The 17705-nt window shown below is 32.6% G+C and overlaps 2 protein-coding genes across 9 annotated transcripts; both read left to right on the top strand.

The window, feature by feature from the left end:
* The first annotated feature begins 1020 nt into the window (after positions 1-1020).
* On the top strand, positions 1021-4897 carry LOC116346870 (ADAM 17-like protease). Its single transcript, XM_031777125.1, has 12 exons — positions 1021-1465; positions 1550-1789; positions 1877-1998; positions 2068-2209; positions 2282-2523; positions 2606-2665; positions 2748-3257; positions 3334-3424; positions 3571-4043; positions 4192-4297; positions 4435-4594; positions 4749-4897. Exons 1-12 carry the CDS (start codon positions 1399-1401, stop codon positions 4783-4785), a joined length of 2250 nt encoding a protein of 749 aa, XP_031632985.1. The 5' UTR covers positions 1021-1398; the 3' UTR covers positions 4786-4897.
* Positions 4898-6251: 1354 nt separating this feature from the next.
* Positions 6252-17445, top strand: LOC116346953. 8 transcript variants are annotated; one of them, XM_031777283.1, is made up of 18 exons: positions 6252-6349; positions 8426-8988; positions 9210-9320; positions 9437-9607; positions 9772-9916; positions 10064-10169; positions 10285-10306; positions 13736-13942; positions 14020-14248; positions 14326-14520; positions 14613-14812; positions 14924-15102; positions 15198-15447; positions 15536-15600; positions 15677-15899; positions 16020-16147; positions 16277-16387; positions 16463-17445. In XM_031777283.1, exons 2-18 carry the CDS (start codon positions 8775-8777, stop codon positions 16712-16714), a joined length of 2808 nt encoding a protein of 935 aa, XP_031633143.1. In that variant the 5' UTR covers positions 6252-6349; positions 8426-8774; the 3' UTR covers positions 16715-17445. The 8 variants fall into 8 exon arrangements, with proteins under 8 accessions (XP_031633143.1, XP_031633137.1, XP_031633144.1 ...); XM_031777277.1 differs by having other exon boundaries at positions 14924-15108; XM_031777280.1 differs by lacking the exon at positions 6252-6349 and adding an exon at positions 6443-6583 and having other exon boundaries at positions 14924-15108.
* The last annotated feature ends 260 nt before the right edge of the window (positions 17446-17705 follow it).

Below are 17705 nucleotides of genomic sequence, written 5' to 3'. Positions count from 1 at the left end.
CATTGATTTGAGCATATTGTTTATGTAAATAATTCAAAAGGTCTCAAGTATGAATCTTGAATTAGTTTGCATTTAGAAGAAAATATAAACCAAGAAATTAGACCGAAAAAATTAAACCTAACGGCTTGCAATTAAGATAAAATATGTCGAATGTAAAAGTATTCCCTTTCAAAGAGATTTATTGTACAGACTAATCCAATGGTGAAATTACTCCAATTTATCTTCAGTTGCACCAGACTGTAAAATCGATGGGATTTTTAATCAATTCCAATTTTCGAAAATTTGTAAAAAATCCTCAGTATTTAAACAATACTTGCAATAATTTGTTTGAGTTCATTTTATAAGCTGTAGTCGAGTTCGCAGAGCAAAACAGACAGTGCAAAGCATAGTAGCTATTTTGTGAGAGAAACAATACATACACAAGCATCACATGTACGGTTAAAGTTATGACTACTTATCATGAAAAGAAAACTAAGTAATGCGCACTTAGCATATTTTGCTCTGTTTGTGCGTATCTTTTCTCTCATTCGACTGTCTGTTTTGGTGACAACTAATGAATTCAAACAAATCATTTCAAGTATTATTTTAATAATTTAAATGCAGATTTTTTTTCAAAATGAATACTTTTGAGTGATTAATTCCATCGATTTTACAGTGCACAGTCGTACAATTTTGGAAAAAAAAAAATTAAATATGTGTACAAAAAGAACAATCAAATGGTTTAAAAAATGTTAAATTTTCATTTCATTCATGCAATTCCCTTTTTTCTCTCGTAAAATGTAAAAATAAACCGAAGCGATAGTAACAAAAACTGGAACGGTTTAAAATTCAAAACCAAACAAGGGATAAAGAATGCATGTGTGACTGATTTGACAGTTGATGGTTGATGGCAATCATGCGCACATCATAGACATTGATATTCATGTACCAATATTTGTTTTTATGGAACTATCCCAGCGATGGAATGTATACAGTGTCCAGAGCGCATGACAGAAAAATCAGAAACTTCAAAATTCGTAAATATTTCCTTCGAAATAGCACAAATTTATCAAATTCATTTAATTTGCACAGAAATTCAACTAGCTTTATAGGAACGATATATTCAACGGAAATAATAGGATTTTTAGTTTCTCATTGTCTCTGCAAAAAAAAAAAAAGAAGAATATGTGAATTAAGTTGTTAATTGAAATAAGATATTCGAAAATGAGAGAAAGTGTTTTATTGAACACTTGCATACAGCAGTTCTGTTTAAGATACGGAATGTTGTGAGCAACCACCGAACAAAAAAATCGATATTTGCATTACCATTCATCCGAACGATTTTAAATAACACACAATCACTTCTCACATCACAACAAAACTAAGAAATAAATCGAAACAAAACATTGGTTGAGTAAAATGAATATTATCAGCAGTATCTACATTACTTTTGTACTCATATCGGCATCCCTACCTACATTTAAAGGTACACTTTGAATCGAATCACCCAGCAGCCAAAGTAAACAGAGAGAATAAATTTAAATTGATTTTTTTTCGTTTCATTATTTAGCTGAGTTAAGTAAAAATCTTCACTATTACGAATCCATACATGCGGATGATGTTGTTCATAGAGTGGTTAAACGAGGCACAAAACAAAGTTATCATCCGTTTAATGTTATAAAAGAAGTCGAATTTAAGGCCCTGGGTCGGCATTTTCGAATTATTTTGCATCCACAACGTGATGTGTTACATAGTAATTTTAAAGCATATTCTGTGGACGGTGAAGGAAATGAGAAAGTCGTTCATTTCGGTGAGTACGGTATAATATGGTGGTTCATTCATGGCTTCCATACACAAAAAAAAAAAAAAAAACTTGACACCTTTTTGTTCATTACAGATCATGACAGTTTGTATACTGGCCGAGTATTTGGCGAAACAGAGTCATCAGTTAGAGCTCATATAGAAGATAAAATTATAACGGCAAACATTATTTTACCAGATGAAACGTATCACATTGAGGTATTGATTATAAAGTGCATGTAATGGTGAAAATGCAGCCCCACTCAATTGTTCTATTGTAAATTTTAGCCATCTTGGAGACATATACCACATTTATCCGATCGTCATATGGTTGCTTACAAACAGTCTGATGTTAAATTAAGTTGGATGACAAACGAAACAGCGAATAATTTTCCAAAAGTATGCGGATATGTGAAAGAAGGACGATCTGGTAAATAATTGACTAAAATCAAATCGAACTGTAAATTATAACATTAAACATTTGTTCGAATGATAATTACAGACGAAATTATCGAAACGGATGACCATGACTATAAATTGGATACGCCAACAAAAACAAATGAAAACACGAGCTTGTTATCCGATTACTTATTTAATAGTTCCAAACATAGACGGCACAAACGACAGGCCGACCAATATGAGTATACACCAACAAAAACTCGATGCCCATTACTTTTGGTGGCTGATTATCGATTTTTTCAAGAAATGGGCAGCGGAAATACGAAAACAACAATTAATTATCTTGTAAGTGAACAATGTACAAATTAAGATTTAATTGATTTATAAATAATCAATATTGGATTTAATATGCGTATATTTAATATAGATAAGTCTAATAGACCGTGTTCACAAGATATATAATGACACTGTTTGGCAAGATAGAGCGGTAAGCACTTTCCCTTCCCCCGGCTGTTGAATGCGATTGAGTAATTCAATAATTTTTTTTTACATTGTTTGCATTTAAATAGGATCAAGAAGGATTTCGTGGTATGGGTTTTGTGATAAAGAAAATTGTCGTTCACTCGGAACCGACTCGAGTTCGTGGCGGCGAAGCGCATTATAATATGGTTCGCGAAAAATGGGATGTGAGAAATTTATTGGAAGTATTCTCACGTGAATACAGTCACAAAGATTTTTGTTTAGCTCATCTATTTACGGATCTTAAATTTGAAGGTGGCATCCTTGGTTTGGCATACGTTGGATCGCCACGTCGTAATTCAGTCGGTGGCATTTGTACACCGGAATATTTTAAAAATGGATATACATTGTACCTAAACTCTGGTTTAAGTAGTTCAAGAAATCATTACGGACAACGGGTTATAACGCGAGAAGCTGATTTGGTCACCGCACATGAATTTGGCCATAATTGGGGTTCAGAACACGATCCCGACATTCCGGAATGTTCGCCAAGCGCTTCTCAGGGCGGTAGTTATTTAATGTACACATATTCAGTTAGCGGATACGATGTTAACAATAAGGTAAGCAATTCACAAATACAGTCGCCATCTCCACATATTCTATAGAAATATTCGGTTCTTTCTGTTGGACACATAGAAATTCTCCCCATGCTCATTACGATCTATACGAAAAGTATTGCAAGCCAAATCGGGACGCTGTTTCTCCGAACCAGAAGAATCATTCTGTGGTATGTACAAATGACAAAATTTAATTAAGAACGATTCATTTCTGTTTGAAAAATATATTTCAAATTTTCTCTCTCATAGTTTTTGAACAAAAAAGAAACTATTTTCTTTTAAAATCAAAATTTAATCAATTAATAAAAAATTGTAGGTAATTTACGTGTCGAAGGTGATGAACAGTGCGATGCTGGTTTACTTGGAACCGAAGACAATGATGCATGTTGTGATAAAAACTGTAAATTACGTCGAAATCAAGGGGCCGTTTGTAGTGATAAAAATTCACCATGTTGTCAGAATTGCCAATACATGACGTCTGGTGTTAAGTGCAGAGAAGCACAGTATGCGACATGCGAACAGGAGGCCAGATGTTCGGGCGGTCAATCTGAATGCCCAAAATCACCGCCAATGGTAGATGGTACCACATGCCAAGAGCGAGGTCAATGTCGCAATGGAAAATGTATTCCATATTGTGAAACTCAGGGCTTACAAAGTTGTATGTGCGATATAATTCAGGATGCATGCAAACGATGTTGTCGCATGAGCATCAACGAAACATGCTTTCCCGTTGAACCGCCCGATATTCTGAGCGATGGTACACCATGCATTCAAGGCTTTTGTAACAAGGTAATAAAGTTATATAGCATTTAAATTGAACGCTTTCAAAAAAAAAAAGAAGAAAAAAAGCAATTATTATGCAGTAAAACTATTAATTAATTTACATTTTATTAAAATAATAATAAAAAAAATTGCATATTAATTTATGTCGTGGCAGGGTGTATGCGAGAAAAGCATTCAAGATGTGGTTGAACGTTTCTGGGATATAATCGAGGAAATCAACATAAATAAAGTGTTGAAATTTATGCGCGACAATATCGTCAGTAAGTAAACGTTTTCTCTCTCGCTCTCTATTCCGTTGTTTTTAAAGAAAAAATCCATTTTTTTTAATTCTACACGTAAATATTCAATATGAATGAACATTGAAAATAACACATGGTTTTATTGATGGTATTTTCAGTGTCAGTGGTTTTGTTGACGGCACTGTTTTGGATTCCGGCAAGCACAACTATCTCGTACGTTGACCGTAAAAAAAGACGTAATGAATCAAAGGAATATAAATGGAATAATTCATTGGATTTGATTCATCCAAGCGATAGACGACGTGTTATTCATATACGGTAAGAAAAAGCTCTAAACATCTAAATATAAATTGAACGATGTGACGTCATTTGTCTCCATTTTATTGATGTATTTTTTTCCCTATATAATTTATTTATACCTTTGACGTCTCTTTCTCATTCTCTCTCTTTCTTATATTCTATCTCCAAAAAGGGTTCCACGTCAAACCAAAACTATGGGCCGTATTTAATCGCATTGCCTGAACTTTCATTCATCTCGACCATGTAATTCATATGTACGATCGAAATTTGTATTATACACAAGTAATTATGTAAAAGACATATTGAGAAAAAACAAAAAAACAAAAGACCCAAGTGAAATAAATAAAGAAAAAAAAATCATTTCAAAACGCATCAATCTCTGTTTCTCTGTGTGAATCTTTCGTTCTCATTTAGAATGGCCTGTGGTGTTTGCTTGTTTATATCGCCAATTTAGCATTGCTGCATGCGAAAGATTTTCTGCTATTGGCTGACGCATGTGCAGTTGAACATTGATAACGTTATATTTCAGTGTAAAAACAGCATAATACCGTAAAACAAACGACGATGGCAACAACAACAACAACAGCAGCAAGGACTCATTATGCGAACACTTTCACTTTGTGTTTTCGTCACTTCAGCAATGTGACGCAAAACGAATGTTTACGTAGATTTTGAGCCACGAATCGAACACAGGTTATTTTCCATCAATATTTTCCTTGAGCATTTTCTAGCGTGAAATATAATAACCAATTATTTTTGGATCTCTTTCCCTCACTGTTTGTGATGTAAAAGGATTGTGTGTGCTTGTAACGCTATTCGAAATTATACGCATTACATGTTAGATATTTATATGCAAGATTTTGAAAACCATCAAGTGGAACATAAATTGGCATTGTTTTAAAATGCGGTGAATTTTTTTTTAATTATTCGAAGGATTTTCGGAAACAGCAATTTCTTTTGAATCGAAAATTTATTATTTAGCTTTAATGTTGGAAGCTTAACATTTAAAAGCTTATAATTCCCCCTACTCTATCTTATAAATAGTTGGATAAACGCTGAAAAATGGTTGCATTGAGCATTGAACGGATCGAAAGCATGCTTGAAGAAAGGTCAATTACTTTAGTTGAGACTGAGCTTTAAAAATTTTTTTTATATATAACGAATAGATCCAATTTATACGTTCACACATGCCCGAGAAATTACTAGCGATGATGACAGACATCTCTTTGTTTAGCGCATTAAATCTAATCCAAATAGTATACCGTATACAGTGTTCACTGTCTATAATGAAAAATTGTTCCGTTTGAACTAGTAAGCGCCAATACAATGTAAAGTTTTTCGCAAAACTATGTGTAGTAACTCTCTTGCTCTTCCTCTTTTTTGTTCCTTTCTTCTTTTTTCCTCTCTGCTCCGCACACACATACACATGTCTATTTATTGTGTTGTATTTTGTGCTTTTTTTTCGCATGCCAAATATTCCATCTCACGTATTGCAGTGTTGTAATACGAGAAATACACATCCCTTGAACCCCCTCGCTCGTATGAATCGTACACGATTACATATAAGATCATCACATATATATATATTTATATTTACATTTGTATGAGCTCCATTGGAGTGCTTTAGTTCGGCTTTCCACTTTATATCGCTGTGTGAATATTTTCTTTTACGTGAGAAACGTCGACCGACTGAGAACGTATATCAAGTATAGTGTGAAGCGTGGCAAAAGCGGAAAAATCAATGAACAAGAAAAATACTCCATCGTATAACCAGTAAATTGTTTAACTTATTCTCAATATAAGAATTGTGAAAAGATTTTCGTTCTTTTTGGGATTCAGAATTTTTTTCTTCTTCTTCGTTTTCAGTGTGTGCTTTCGTTTCTCGCCATCATTGTGCATATATTTATTTGCATTTGTCACGTTAAATTTTCAGTGTGTGTAGTGGCTTGAAAATAAGCAACCCATTTTTTTTAGTTTTTCGTCTCATTGAGAGCAATAAACATTGCGGTCAGTGAGAGAATGAATTTCGTGGTGCCCCTCAATGGGATTGATTGTTTGGTTTGAATGATTGAATATGGTGAATACGATTGGATTATCTCGGATTAAAATGACACATTTTCGGTGTACATTTTCAATGTTTATTCATTTTTGGGTGGCTTAATACAATTCAGTTTTATTGTGTGTTTATTTTTTAAGTTTGAGCACTCGGCGTGAAAATTCATCCGAACAATATTGTGAATTAAAACAAATATAGCAAAATAGAGACAAGATAGAGAAAGAGAAAGAGGAACAGTGATAGAGAGAGAGAGAGTGTGAGTGGGATCGAGAGTGTGCGTGAAAGAGAAGAAAAAAATATACGCCAAAACAGAAAATGTAACAATAATATTCGGTCGACTCAGAAGACACGAGGAAAACTGCCATACAAACATAAGTAGTGTGCTAAGAAGTATTTTCCATGTAAGTGGTGTGTTTAACTGAAAACGACGTGTAGTGGTGTCTTTGTCATTCGGAGAGTTGGAGGTTTCTTTTTCATTGTACCTTTTCTCTCTAGTTCTTTTTATTGCTGCGTATTCCATGCATACCCCCGAATACCTGTGTGTATGCCCCGTTATAATATGTGATTTCATTGTATACGTACGATACGCTATGCGCACTATTTAATACTGGTAATATTTCATGCAATTGCGGATAAATAAAGGAGAACTTATTTAACAAATGACCCCTGCTAATTATGTACATCATGCACCAATAAAAAATGTGATTTTTGTACTGAGTGTGAGAAACGTGTATGATTTCTGATTTTACACACGTTTATTGCCGTACAGCCCCCATTTACGGCTCGATTCGATTGAAAATTGTTGTTTCGTTTTTTTTCTTCTTCCTTTTGTTTTTTGAATTAAAAAACAACAACGACAAAAAAATACGCTACTTTCATTTCATTTGGGTGATTTCATTTTTATTAGTTTGCTCTCGTTTTCACTGAAAATGTGTGCTTTTCTCGGAAAATAGTACCTGAAGGTATTAATTTGGTGTATGTGCTGTTTTTTGTTTTGTAAACTTATATTATGTAAGTGTTTGTTTGCATTTTTGAATCCGCTCTTTTTAATTGCAAGTGTACATTTTCCGCGTGTGTGTCCTATAATTAGAGCACGACGAAAAGTTTGCCTATTGATTTACAGTGGAACATTTCTTGATTATTCATTGGAATCGACAATGTTGTAATGTTGATTAGTTTACTTCGTCTTCTAATTTTCAATTTCGTCGAAAATGTGACGGTAAACTGTTTTAAAACTAGATAAGAAGAAATTAAAGACAGAGAACTTTTGGGGGAGTTTGCAATGGTGGCTTTCATTTGAAAATAGAGATGAAAAGATTTGAAAGAGAATAAAAGAAAGTTCTTGTGTGCGAGAGCAAAAAAAAGGAGAAAAGAATAAAGAATCGGATGAAAATCAATAAAATATACTTGCCAAACGAACGCCGAAAGTTACACACTCATCCCATGTGCTGTTCGCTTGATTTAATGTTCATATTTGAACAGTATTAATAACAGGCAAAGGCATACCCGAACCACACACACGAATTTTTAGCATACGACCACTTTAGTGCTATTCGGTTCTGCATCAGCAATAGCGTAGTGTGCCAGAGGAAAGCACGTTCATGTTTATCGTTGATTGTTTTAGTTGTTGTTGAATTATTTTCTATCTCTCTCTTTTCCTCTCTTCCTTCGTTTCGAATGTGTGTTGTGTTCCGAAGAAAAGCTTATATTGACTTTTAACGTTTAGCATTTTTGTGTGTGTGCATGTGTTTTGAAGTATTTTTCACTCATTTCTAAAGTTTACTCTCTTTCAGCCATAAAGTTGTTGTGAGTTTGACATAAACTTTGTGCAAGAAATATAAATAGATTGACTTAAGAATGATTTTATTTCTGTGAAATTGCGAGAAACTATAAGAAAACAATTCTATAGAGGCGAGAGAAAAAATATATACAAATTCTAAAGAAAAACCGAAAATCACTGTGTATAATAAAAAATAAAATTTAAACGAACCAAGCAACCAAAATAAATTTCGGTGTTTTTTGAAGAAAAATGCTGCTTGTGATTAAAACAAAGAAAAAGACATTCATATTAAAAATGTAAATAAAATCGACAAAGGAAGCCGTCACAATCTTCCCGTTCACATCAATCGCAACATCATAATCATGAAAATTCGCCTCAACGAATTGGCAGTGGATACCCTTAGCTATTTGTTCATGGTTCAATATATTTATTGGGTAAATGGCAGCGAATTTCCAGAACGTGAGTGCTGTGACACAATTTTCTCATCACCACCAAATCCGGAACCGGTACAACCGACCCGATCAACAATAGCATTTACAAATATTATACCATCGACGGCCATCAATTTGACTACAGGTAATGATAATTTAAAGAGAACGAACAATAAAACACAATGAGCTCCATTTTTATGGGCGAGAGATATTAACGTTTTATGGTTGATAGCATTTTAGAAAATCGATTTATTTGCTCACTGATATTTAAATAATGACCCTTTGAAGCAATGTACTAGAAACACATGAAACAAAACCAATTGAAAACAACCAATCTAATCAAATGGTCATCGGTATCGTTTACAGGGACACAGGGGAAACTATTAAGTTGCATTTTGGCGCGCCAATTATGTTTTGAGGATCCATCATGTTCAGCCATATTGGAAATCATACCACGTGTATGTGGTCCGGTTCCAGGTTAGATAATAAATGCCATTGAAATAAACGAGCCGGAATGTTGCTGACATTTAGTCGCTTTGTGCATTTTAAATCTATATATTCAATATAAATTTCTCTCTCATTGTGAAAAAAAGTGGCATGCAGTACAGTTACGGTGATAAAGTGTTTGGCTGCACTAAAAACGTTGCAAGCATTTCCATTTTTCCGTCCAACATGTCTATGCAAAGAGCCCGGTCTCGATCCTGAATGTAACAATTTCCAAGATTTTCTATTCGATCATCCGTGCGGTCTTGTGAGGAAAAAAGGTAATTTAAATACAAATATCGACAAATCAAACAACCATTTAATTAAATTTATTTCGAATTCATCGCAATTGAAATTCAATTATGCTGTCAATAACAATAACACATTGATATTCAATTATTACTGTGCATTTGTTAAATTGTGCATCAATTAAACGTATTTTTAGAAAAAGATCCATATCCAATCGATGCATTGCCCACGTGTAATCATGCATTAGCTGTATGCCAACAATCACCGAAATGCAGTGAACTTTTTGAAAGTTTTAAAACTCATTGCAAAGTTCGTGATAATAAATGTCGAATGGAAGACAAGTGAGCAAAAAAATTTTTTTTTTCTGAAGTTTCTATTTTAAGATAAATTTATCCAAATGTAATCACATTTGAAGAGTTTGTTTGAAAATATGTTTATCTTTTTCATTTTCTTTTCTTTAAACCAACTTTTTTTTTTGACGAATGCAGAAACTTATGCTATGAAGCATGGTCAAAATTAAGATTGTCGCCAATGTTTGGTTGCATTTGTCCAAATAACCACATAAAACGACGCTGTGATAGAATATTTTCAATGGTAAATCATAATCGCAACTTAAAAATTGATTATTAATTAATATTGATTGTCTTACAATCATTTTTCGATTATTTTAAATTAATTCGATTCTTTTCTTTTGTGATTCTCGCCTTAGGTAAATCATAATCCGTGTGTTGGTAAGTGATATATTATTACATTTTTTGCAATTGTTGACCTTATCGTTAGTTTTAAAGTGCACAACTTTAGTCATTCAATATAAAGATTCTTGAACGTCTTTTATTTATTTAAAAAAAAAAATAATTTCATTAACAATAGAGACGATCAAACGATTTTCAATTTTAGAGAAATAAATAAAACTAAATAAAACAATATTTCACTGATTATTCCAACTGATCTGAGATAAGCACGCGCACTTAGGATTCTTACTACTACTATATTTATTTATTTTTAGGAAACTGTTATGTATACACTTCTTGATTTGAATATTTAATTGAATTAAAAAAAAGAAATGTCAGTGCTCTCTGTAATTAAGTAAAAATCCACTCAAATGAGTGATAAGTGGATGTGAGTTCAACGAGCTTTTTTCCACACACACACATACACAAACACAATTACACACACACATACATGCACCATCGCACTTAATATGGTTTTGGATTGTTTCTTTTGCCGAATGTGTTCCTCATTTTTCTTCCTTTCAACATTGTATGTTTTCTGTGATCAGAGAAGATCAAATATATCGAAACGAAGCAAAAGCTGGTTACTTAAAGACGGCTAGAATGCATGTCAAAGCAAACAAACAGACAATGAATGATACAATTGGAAAATTGAATGAGCTGTTTTCTTCGATATACGAGCACGATGTCATCGTTAAAAGTTCTATTCTTTTATTTTATTCTTTTTGTTTCACCGAAGTTTTCTCTCGCGCAGAAATTTTTCTAATCCGGGCTTTAAATTTTCAACCGTTCGCCTAAATCACAATAATGAAAGCAAATACAAAAGCGCATTACTTGGCGCCAATTACAGACGTTCGACATTCTCCCCATTACAATTGTGTATAAATATCTATTGCATGCAATATGATCTTTTTTCTTCTTTTTTTTTTTCAAAAAAAAGGAAGAATGTTATTTTGTGAACACACATCCCAGAAGTTCGGCATGTGTCTATTCTTTTAAAATTCCAAAAAAAAAGTTCACATGATGAATAAAAATCCATCAAGCAAAAGTATTTTTTCCATCATTTCAATTGAAACCACAATATGACAACCACACATTTTATAGCAATAAATTTTGCTATAGCACGTTTTCAATTGTAAATGAATGATATGGATTCGTTTGAGCTGTTGTTTGCAGAAAACAAAGAACGAACCGAATACAATTTCAATCGTACAATGACTCTATTGTAAAATGTAGTAACAATAAATCTGAAAACAAACAAATCTCAATTTAGTTGACCATTATTACATTATTGAATTGATAATTTCTGTAGTTTAAGAGTAATTAATACAATAATTTCTAATTTGTTTTTCTTATTTCTGATTAAACACACAACCAAAAAATAATAATAATAAAGTAAAGAAAAGAAAAACCTATCTTTAACTGACATGGATACCACCACAACACCACCAACCACCTCATCGGCACGTATTCAAACTAAAAAAAAAACACGCACGAAGCTAAATGAAAGTTTTTTTATTTGTTCTGCACTTGCACCAACCTGTACTAGAAAAAAATGGTATTTCAAATGAGCAAAAAAAATATAGAGCACAGTCACTATATTACCAACACCACCACCATCACTACCATCACCACATGCTATTCCGCATCACATTCTTCCACTCGAATAATAAAAGATTTCAATTGGTGAGAATTCTAATTTGATATCATGCCAACGATCACACACATTATTTCATTTTCTTTATTTCGATTATAATCTATTAATCATTGCATGCCCATATTCAATTGTTTCACTCATAAATGTACGATTCTCAAAACATAGTATTCTATCTGTATTCATTTCGTTTTATTTTTCGTTCAGTTGCTTTGGCTCGGGATTTTTTTTTTTTTTTTTTTTTCAATTTTTTTGTTCGGTTGTCAAACAATTTAAAACTAATAAGTTTAATGGGTTTTATTTGTTCATTTGACAAAATTGGTGCCATTTATTTCTGTTGAATTAAAATTAAATGGAAATAAGTGGACAAAATTAGCAATTAACCACTCGATCTGAATGAACCAGAGATATTTTCGATTTTCGGAATTATAAACAATTGAATGCGTTTCGGGTGAAAAGTTGCAAGAACAAATGAATGTCCGAGAATGAAAGTGAGTCTTCTCCTCAGAATATGAAATGACTCGCTGAAATGACACTGTCACACGTCCGTACATATTTTGCATTTGCCATTTCAGCGGTCTTCCGTGTTTTTCATACGAACCTCCCATGTAAATGGTGAAAAAAATCGCGAAAAATGAAAAAAATTATTAAATTTTTTTTCTCCGATTTACAAATACCACTCAACTTTCTGTATCACCTGGTGAAATCAGAATGAAAAAAGTCACATTCCTTATCATCCAAATCACGGTCTGAATTTTTTTCACTTTGGGAGTGCTCTATACCGAGTCTCCGAGAGTTTCATATAAACTTGCTATGTGATGCCTATTGAATAACCTTATGTGTTGACATTTGATTTACATTCCAGTTCATGTTAAAGATTTTTTCTCAACTTTTCTGAAGGTATCTTTGTTTCTCGACGGTTCCTATATTTTCATCTCATAAAAAGCGTAAAAATTAGTCTTTTTTTTAACTGGTTACATCAAATCCAATTTTTTTTTATTCGTAACATCGTAAAAAAGCATTTTAAATTGAAACAGAAGAAAGAAAGTTTTCAAAATGTAATACCAAATTTTTTTTTATTGAAGTGTAACACGCCGTGTTTCATTTCAATAAAATTTGCGTTGGTACTACAATTCAATAAAATCTTTAAGATTTGTTACACATTTCAATGTTCTGAGGAGAAGACTCACTTTCATTCTCGGACATTCAAATGTCCTTTTCATTGTATCTTTTTCACCTGAAACCTATTGATCCAACATTTCGTTCGACTTTGAATTTGAATCAGAATTTTTTAATTGTAAATTTATTTTTAATTCTGGATAAATACGTTCATAGTTGAAAAGTGTATTTATGAGCCATAGACAAAGTATGAAAGATTATTCATCCAATTTTAATGAAATTTAATTTAAACATTTCTATTTTCATTTCGAAATTAATACGAACTCATTCGTTGTCGTTTCTTTTTATTTGATCATTTGAATTGCCGCCATTAAAGTATAGAAGTATTATTTTGAAATGCCACTGTTTTTTGATTGAGTGAACTTCGTATTTGAAGTTTAAGCAAATTTCTATTTATTTGAATCAATTATTGCTTCTCACGAAAAAATCCGCAAATTTTTCATTTTCTTTTTTTATTTTCAAATTTATTCATTTCTGAATATGTAAAACAAACATTCATTTCAATTTGAATTCAATTTTAAAATGAGCACATTGCGAAATTTAGTTTCATTTATATATTGTGACCGTACGAAATGTGTTTCAATGCTTATTTACAGCTCATTCGATGTCATTGAATCATTTTACCGAACAAATTTTCGATGACGCTATAATCGACAACAAAATTACCGCCATCAGTGCAAAAGATATGAAAAATCATCATCATGATTTTTTGTATCCATATAATTTAACGGTATTTCGAACAATGCCAACATTGGACAATGTTCGCTTTTCACCTGGCACCGTTGCCGAAAAATTTGAAAACAGTAAGTAAACCGAAATGCAAACACCACATTCAAATTGATATTAACTGATTTTTCTTTGTGGCGGCGATGGCGGTTAGGTTTGTCCAGTTTTTCGTTGGCCAAAAATATTGATGCGCTGCAAATCACTTGTGATTCAGTTGATCAAATTTGTAAAAGAAATGCCATGTGTTCAGAAGCATTGAAGCCGGTTATAGAATACTGTGACTTCCATAAGTGCAATCAAAATGCATGCTTGGATGCGCTCCAATCATTTTATCGACTATCCAATGAGGATTTTACATTGGATATTGCATTTTGTGTGTGCAAGTAAGTGAAATTTTAGAGTTTCCATGGACGATTTCGATTTGAATCAATGATGGATTTGTTTGTTTGATTTGATACAGTAAAATACCGCATCATAGTGACTCGTGCCTGAGAGCGCAGGAGAAATTACATCCAAGATGTGCTAAAAGTTCGGATTTGATTGATATGGCCATATTGAATAGTGGCGGCGGTGGCGGTGATGGCAATGCTTATTCATCTGTTCAACCAGCATGTCATACGGTTGCCGAGGTGTGTCGAGCCGATGCAAGTTGCAGGTAAACAATTTCGAAAGAATTTCCTCTATAAAAAGATGGATTCAATCCAAGAAATATCCAATAAACGAACAAAAAAAACCACATATGATTAGGTCTCGTCTCGAGCAATATGAACAAGCGTGTGCAATAGATAGTTCAACATTAAAATGTGCTGGCCATCCGAGTGCATGCCGAACAGCGATATTGGGCATTCTAGGTACGCCATTGCGGGTAACATGTTCGTGCCATAACACAGATTTAGTTTACGAATGCATGGGATGGTATCGCCTTCTCTGGTTAAATACATGTGTTGGTAAGCTTTTGTAATTTTAAATTAAAATTTAATTTGATGTAAATTGATGCAGAAACATGAGATTCAAAACCATCACCATCGACAACATAATGATATTGTTTCTATTTGTAGCCGAAGCACAATTAGACTTCCATTTGAAACGTTTTAATGAAGTGAGCGTTTCGATGGTATCGAATCCAGAAAATAATGTTGATATAGTGAGTAGCAGTACATCAAAAGCAGTAATACGAACTACATCAACAACCCTAGCGACAACAACAATACTTCATAAAAAAACAATGGATAATCGGGTAAAAGTGAGAAAATACCATTCACCTGTTCTTTGTCAACTGATTTTAATTAATCAACTAAAACATATTATCATTCCTTTTTTGTATTTGTATAGTTTCAAAAAATAAACGTAATCCAATCGACAACACCAATGCCGTTTGTTGTTTTGGGAAAAGTGCTGGTTAGCACTCAACAGTCCGTTATTCCGGAAAAGTTTGATAGTCAAACAAACGAAAATGTATTGCCACAAAAGACAATTGATTATAATAGCATTGCGGAGGAGTTTATCGATCAAAATGACACCGTCATCGATTTGATCATGCAAACTCAATTGAAAACCGAGCCGATTACAACACCGGAACCAAGTAAATACACATTTCCATAACACATATTTTCTTAATGTAATTATTGGTCTTTCGTTATGTTGTTATTGTGTTTGTTTTGTTCAAATAGGGTTTTGTATCGTTCAAAGGCCACGTCAATCTGATCAGTTAATATCAGTGAATAATGCGCGAAGGGTTTGTATTACTTTGAGTGCAAACGATTCTTTCTCTTTTTTTTTGCTCATTTAACTTTATCCTATTTATATTGTAGATATACTCATTAGATGACGCCGAATGCAGTGAACTTTGTTTTTGTACGGATTCATTGGTACTAACGTGTCATGCATTATGCGTTCCGATTGCACCATGTCGAACAGCGTTGGCATTTTATAGCCATGCATCACCAGCATATCAGGCATTCCGAGGCCGTTGTCTTTGTTATTCTGGCAAATTTATATGCATGAGACCGCCACATGGTGAATATACATTACCAGGTAAGTGTGTAATAATGTGTTTATCATTTTATTGTTTCGTTTCGGTCACAACCAATCATATCATATCGATACATCTTCAATGAATTAATGACCATGACCCATTGAATTGAACAATTCCAGGTGGTATTTTCCTATTGTTAGGCTATAGTTCGATGGATGAAGAGTTACTGAGAGCATACACAAACTTGGGAATTCAAGATACCATTAGAGCCTTTCAGCAGTATATCTACAATCATATTGATAATCAAGTAGGCTTTCATTTATTATTATGTCAACGTTGCTTTGGTTTCTTTTCACTTTATTTTTTTATTCATTTTTTTTTCGAAACTGAAAAATGAGAAGAGAAAAAAAACTTAAGATTTCGATTTTTATTCCAGTCAACATGCGTATTATCAGCATTGAATTTAACCGATGAGAACACAATTATCTCTGTTAGATTACAAAATTATTCAAATGCAACTCCTATGGAAGCGTTTGATGCTCTCAAGGTAATGAGTCATCATGCAAACATTTGAATTATTTTTTTTTCTAAATAAAACAAATCTTCTTCCAATTTATTTCAGGATCAATGTATTTCTGTAATGGAACAAATCAGCTACGACATAAATTCACAAAGTGCTGAGCTGATGGCGCATCAGTTATTAAGTGTATATAAAATGGCCGAGGTGCAGATCGTGTCTCCCGAAATAAATTGTTCACCTGTTACGTTTAGCTTATCATTGCTTTCATTATTATCACTCACATTATCAATCACACTACTCCTTATGCCTTTACTTAGTCATCAGTTTGTAAGAATGACCGCATTAGGATTATAAATTGTTTTTCGCTTGACAACACTAAACATTCAAACAAAACTGAAAATGAAAATTGTTCTCAAAAAAATAATAAGTATTTATCAAATACTAAAGACGAATTAAAGAAAAAAACCCAACATTTAATGAACAAAAAAAAAATGTTAAATTTTGAATGGAAAAGAGGAGGCAAAAATACTATCTAAAAAAAATCACATCAAACGATTTTACATTCATTGATTATTTCACCGCGCATTCAATTTTAGTCATACATCATTAAACATATCAAATCAATGAAATCATATTTACCGGATGAACGAGCAAACATAAAAAAAAACAAATGTAATACATAGAAGATAGAAACAGGAAATAACATTAAGTTATAGCATACATTCTCGGCAACCGACATTTAAATTTACTCATTTTAATGAAATTAACAAAAAAAAAGCAGAAACGCCAATGTTTCGGAAAATGCAAACGATACATATCAATGCGATGACTTGAATTTCTTTTATTGAAAATATACAAAAAAAAAAAACACAATAACAACAAAATAAGATGTTTTTTCTTCTTTGCCGAAATCGAATTGAATTTGATTGTTTCAACTTTCGAACGACGTGAGTTTCAACTTTCGACAAACATATTTGAAGGGAAAATATTCAAACCAAACGGTGTAGTACACAATAAATAGTCATTGATAGCTCAAAATTATTATAAATAAATCCGGATTGATTTCAAAAAAAAAAAAAAAAAAATCACAAATGAAATCGAGCAATCAGTGTGAAAAATTATGCGAGTAAAAGAAGTGAACCGGCAAAAGTTATCTGTATGAAAAAAAAGTTATACAAATAAAAAGAAGAATATATTAAGAAAACTATATTGCGTTTCCAATATTCATATCCATTGGAATTTTAATGATTTTTCAACAAAAAATGGTAAATTTTTGTGTAATTATTATATTTAGAAAAACTTGGAGCTGTGATCAATCATCGAAGCACCAAACAAAATATAATAA

Source organism: Contarinia nasturtii, unplaced genomic scaffold (assembly GCF_009176525.2).
Source record: "Contarinia nasturtii isolate CC-2019 unplaced genomic scaffold, AAFC_CNas_1.1 Cnas_scaffold_1699, whole genome shotgun sequence".
Classification (NCBI taxonomy): Eukaryota; Metazoa; Arthropoda; class Insecta; order Diptera; family Cecidomyiidae; genus Contarinia; species Contarinia nasturtii.
Note: the sequence above shows the minus strand (reverse complement) of the source record. Positions and strands in the feature narration are given on the sequence as shown.

Bases quoted from the DNA above. Each gene is read 5' to 3' on its own strand.
- LOC116346870 (XM_031777125.1), top strand. From the start codon at position 1,399: ATGAATATTATCAGCAGTATCTACATTACTTTTGTACTCATATCGGCA. The intron at 1,999-2,067 runs GTATTGATTATA...TGTAAATTTTAG, and splicing joins ATGAAACGTATCACATTGAG to CCATCTTGGAGACATATACC. The intron at 2,210-2,281 runs GTAAATAATTGA...TGATAATTACAG, and splicing joins TGTGAAAGAAGGACGATCTG to ACGAAATTATCGAAACGGAT.
- LOC116346953 (XM_031777277.1), top strand. From the start codon at position 8,775: ATGAAAATTCGCCTCAACGAATTGGCAGTGGATACCCTTAGCTATTTG. The intron at 9,917-10,063 runs GTGAGCAAAAAA...TGACGAATGCAG, and splicing joins AAATGTCGAATGGAAGACAA to AAACTTATGCTATGAAGCAT. The intron at 10,307-13,735 runs GTAAGTGATATA...GCTTATTTACAG, and splicing joins AAATCATAATCCGTGTGTTG to CTCATTCGATGTCATTGAAT.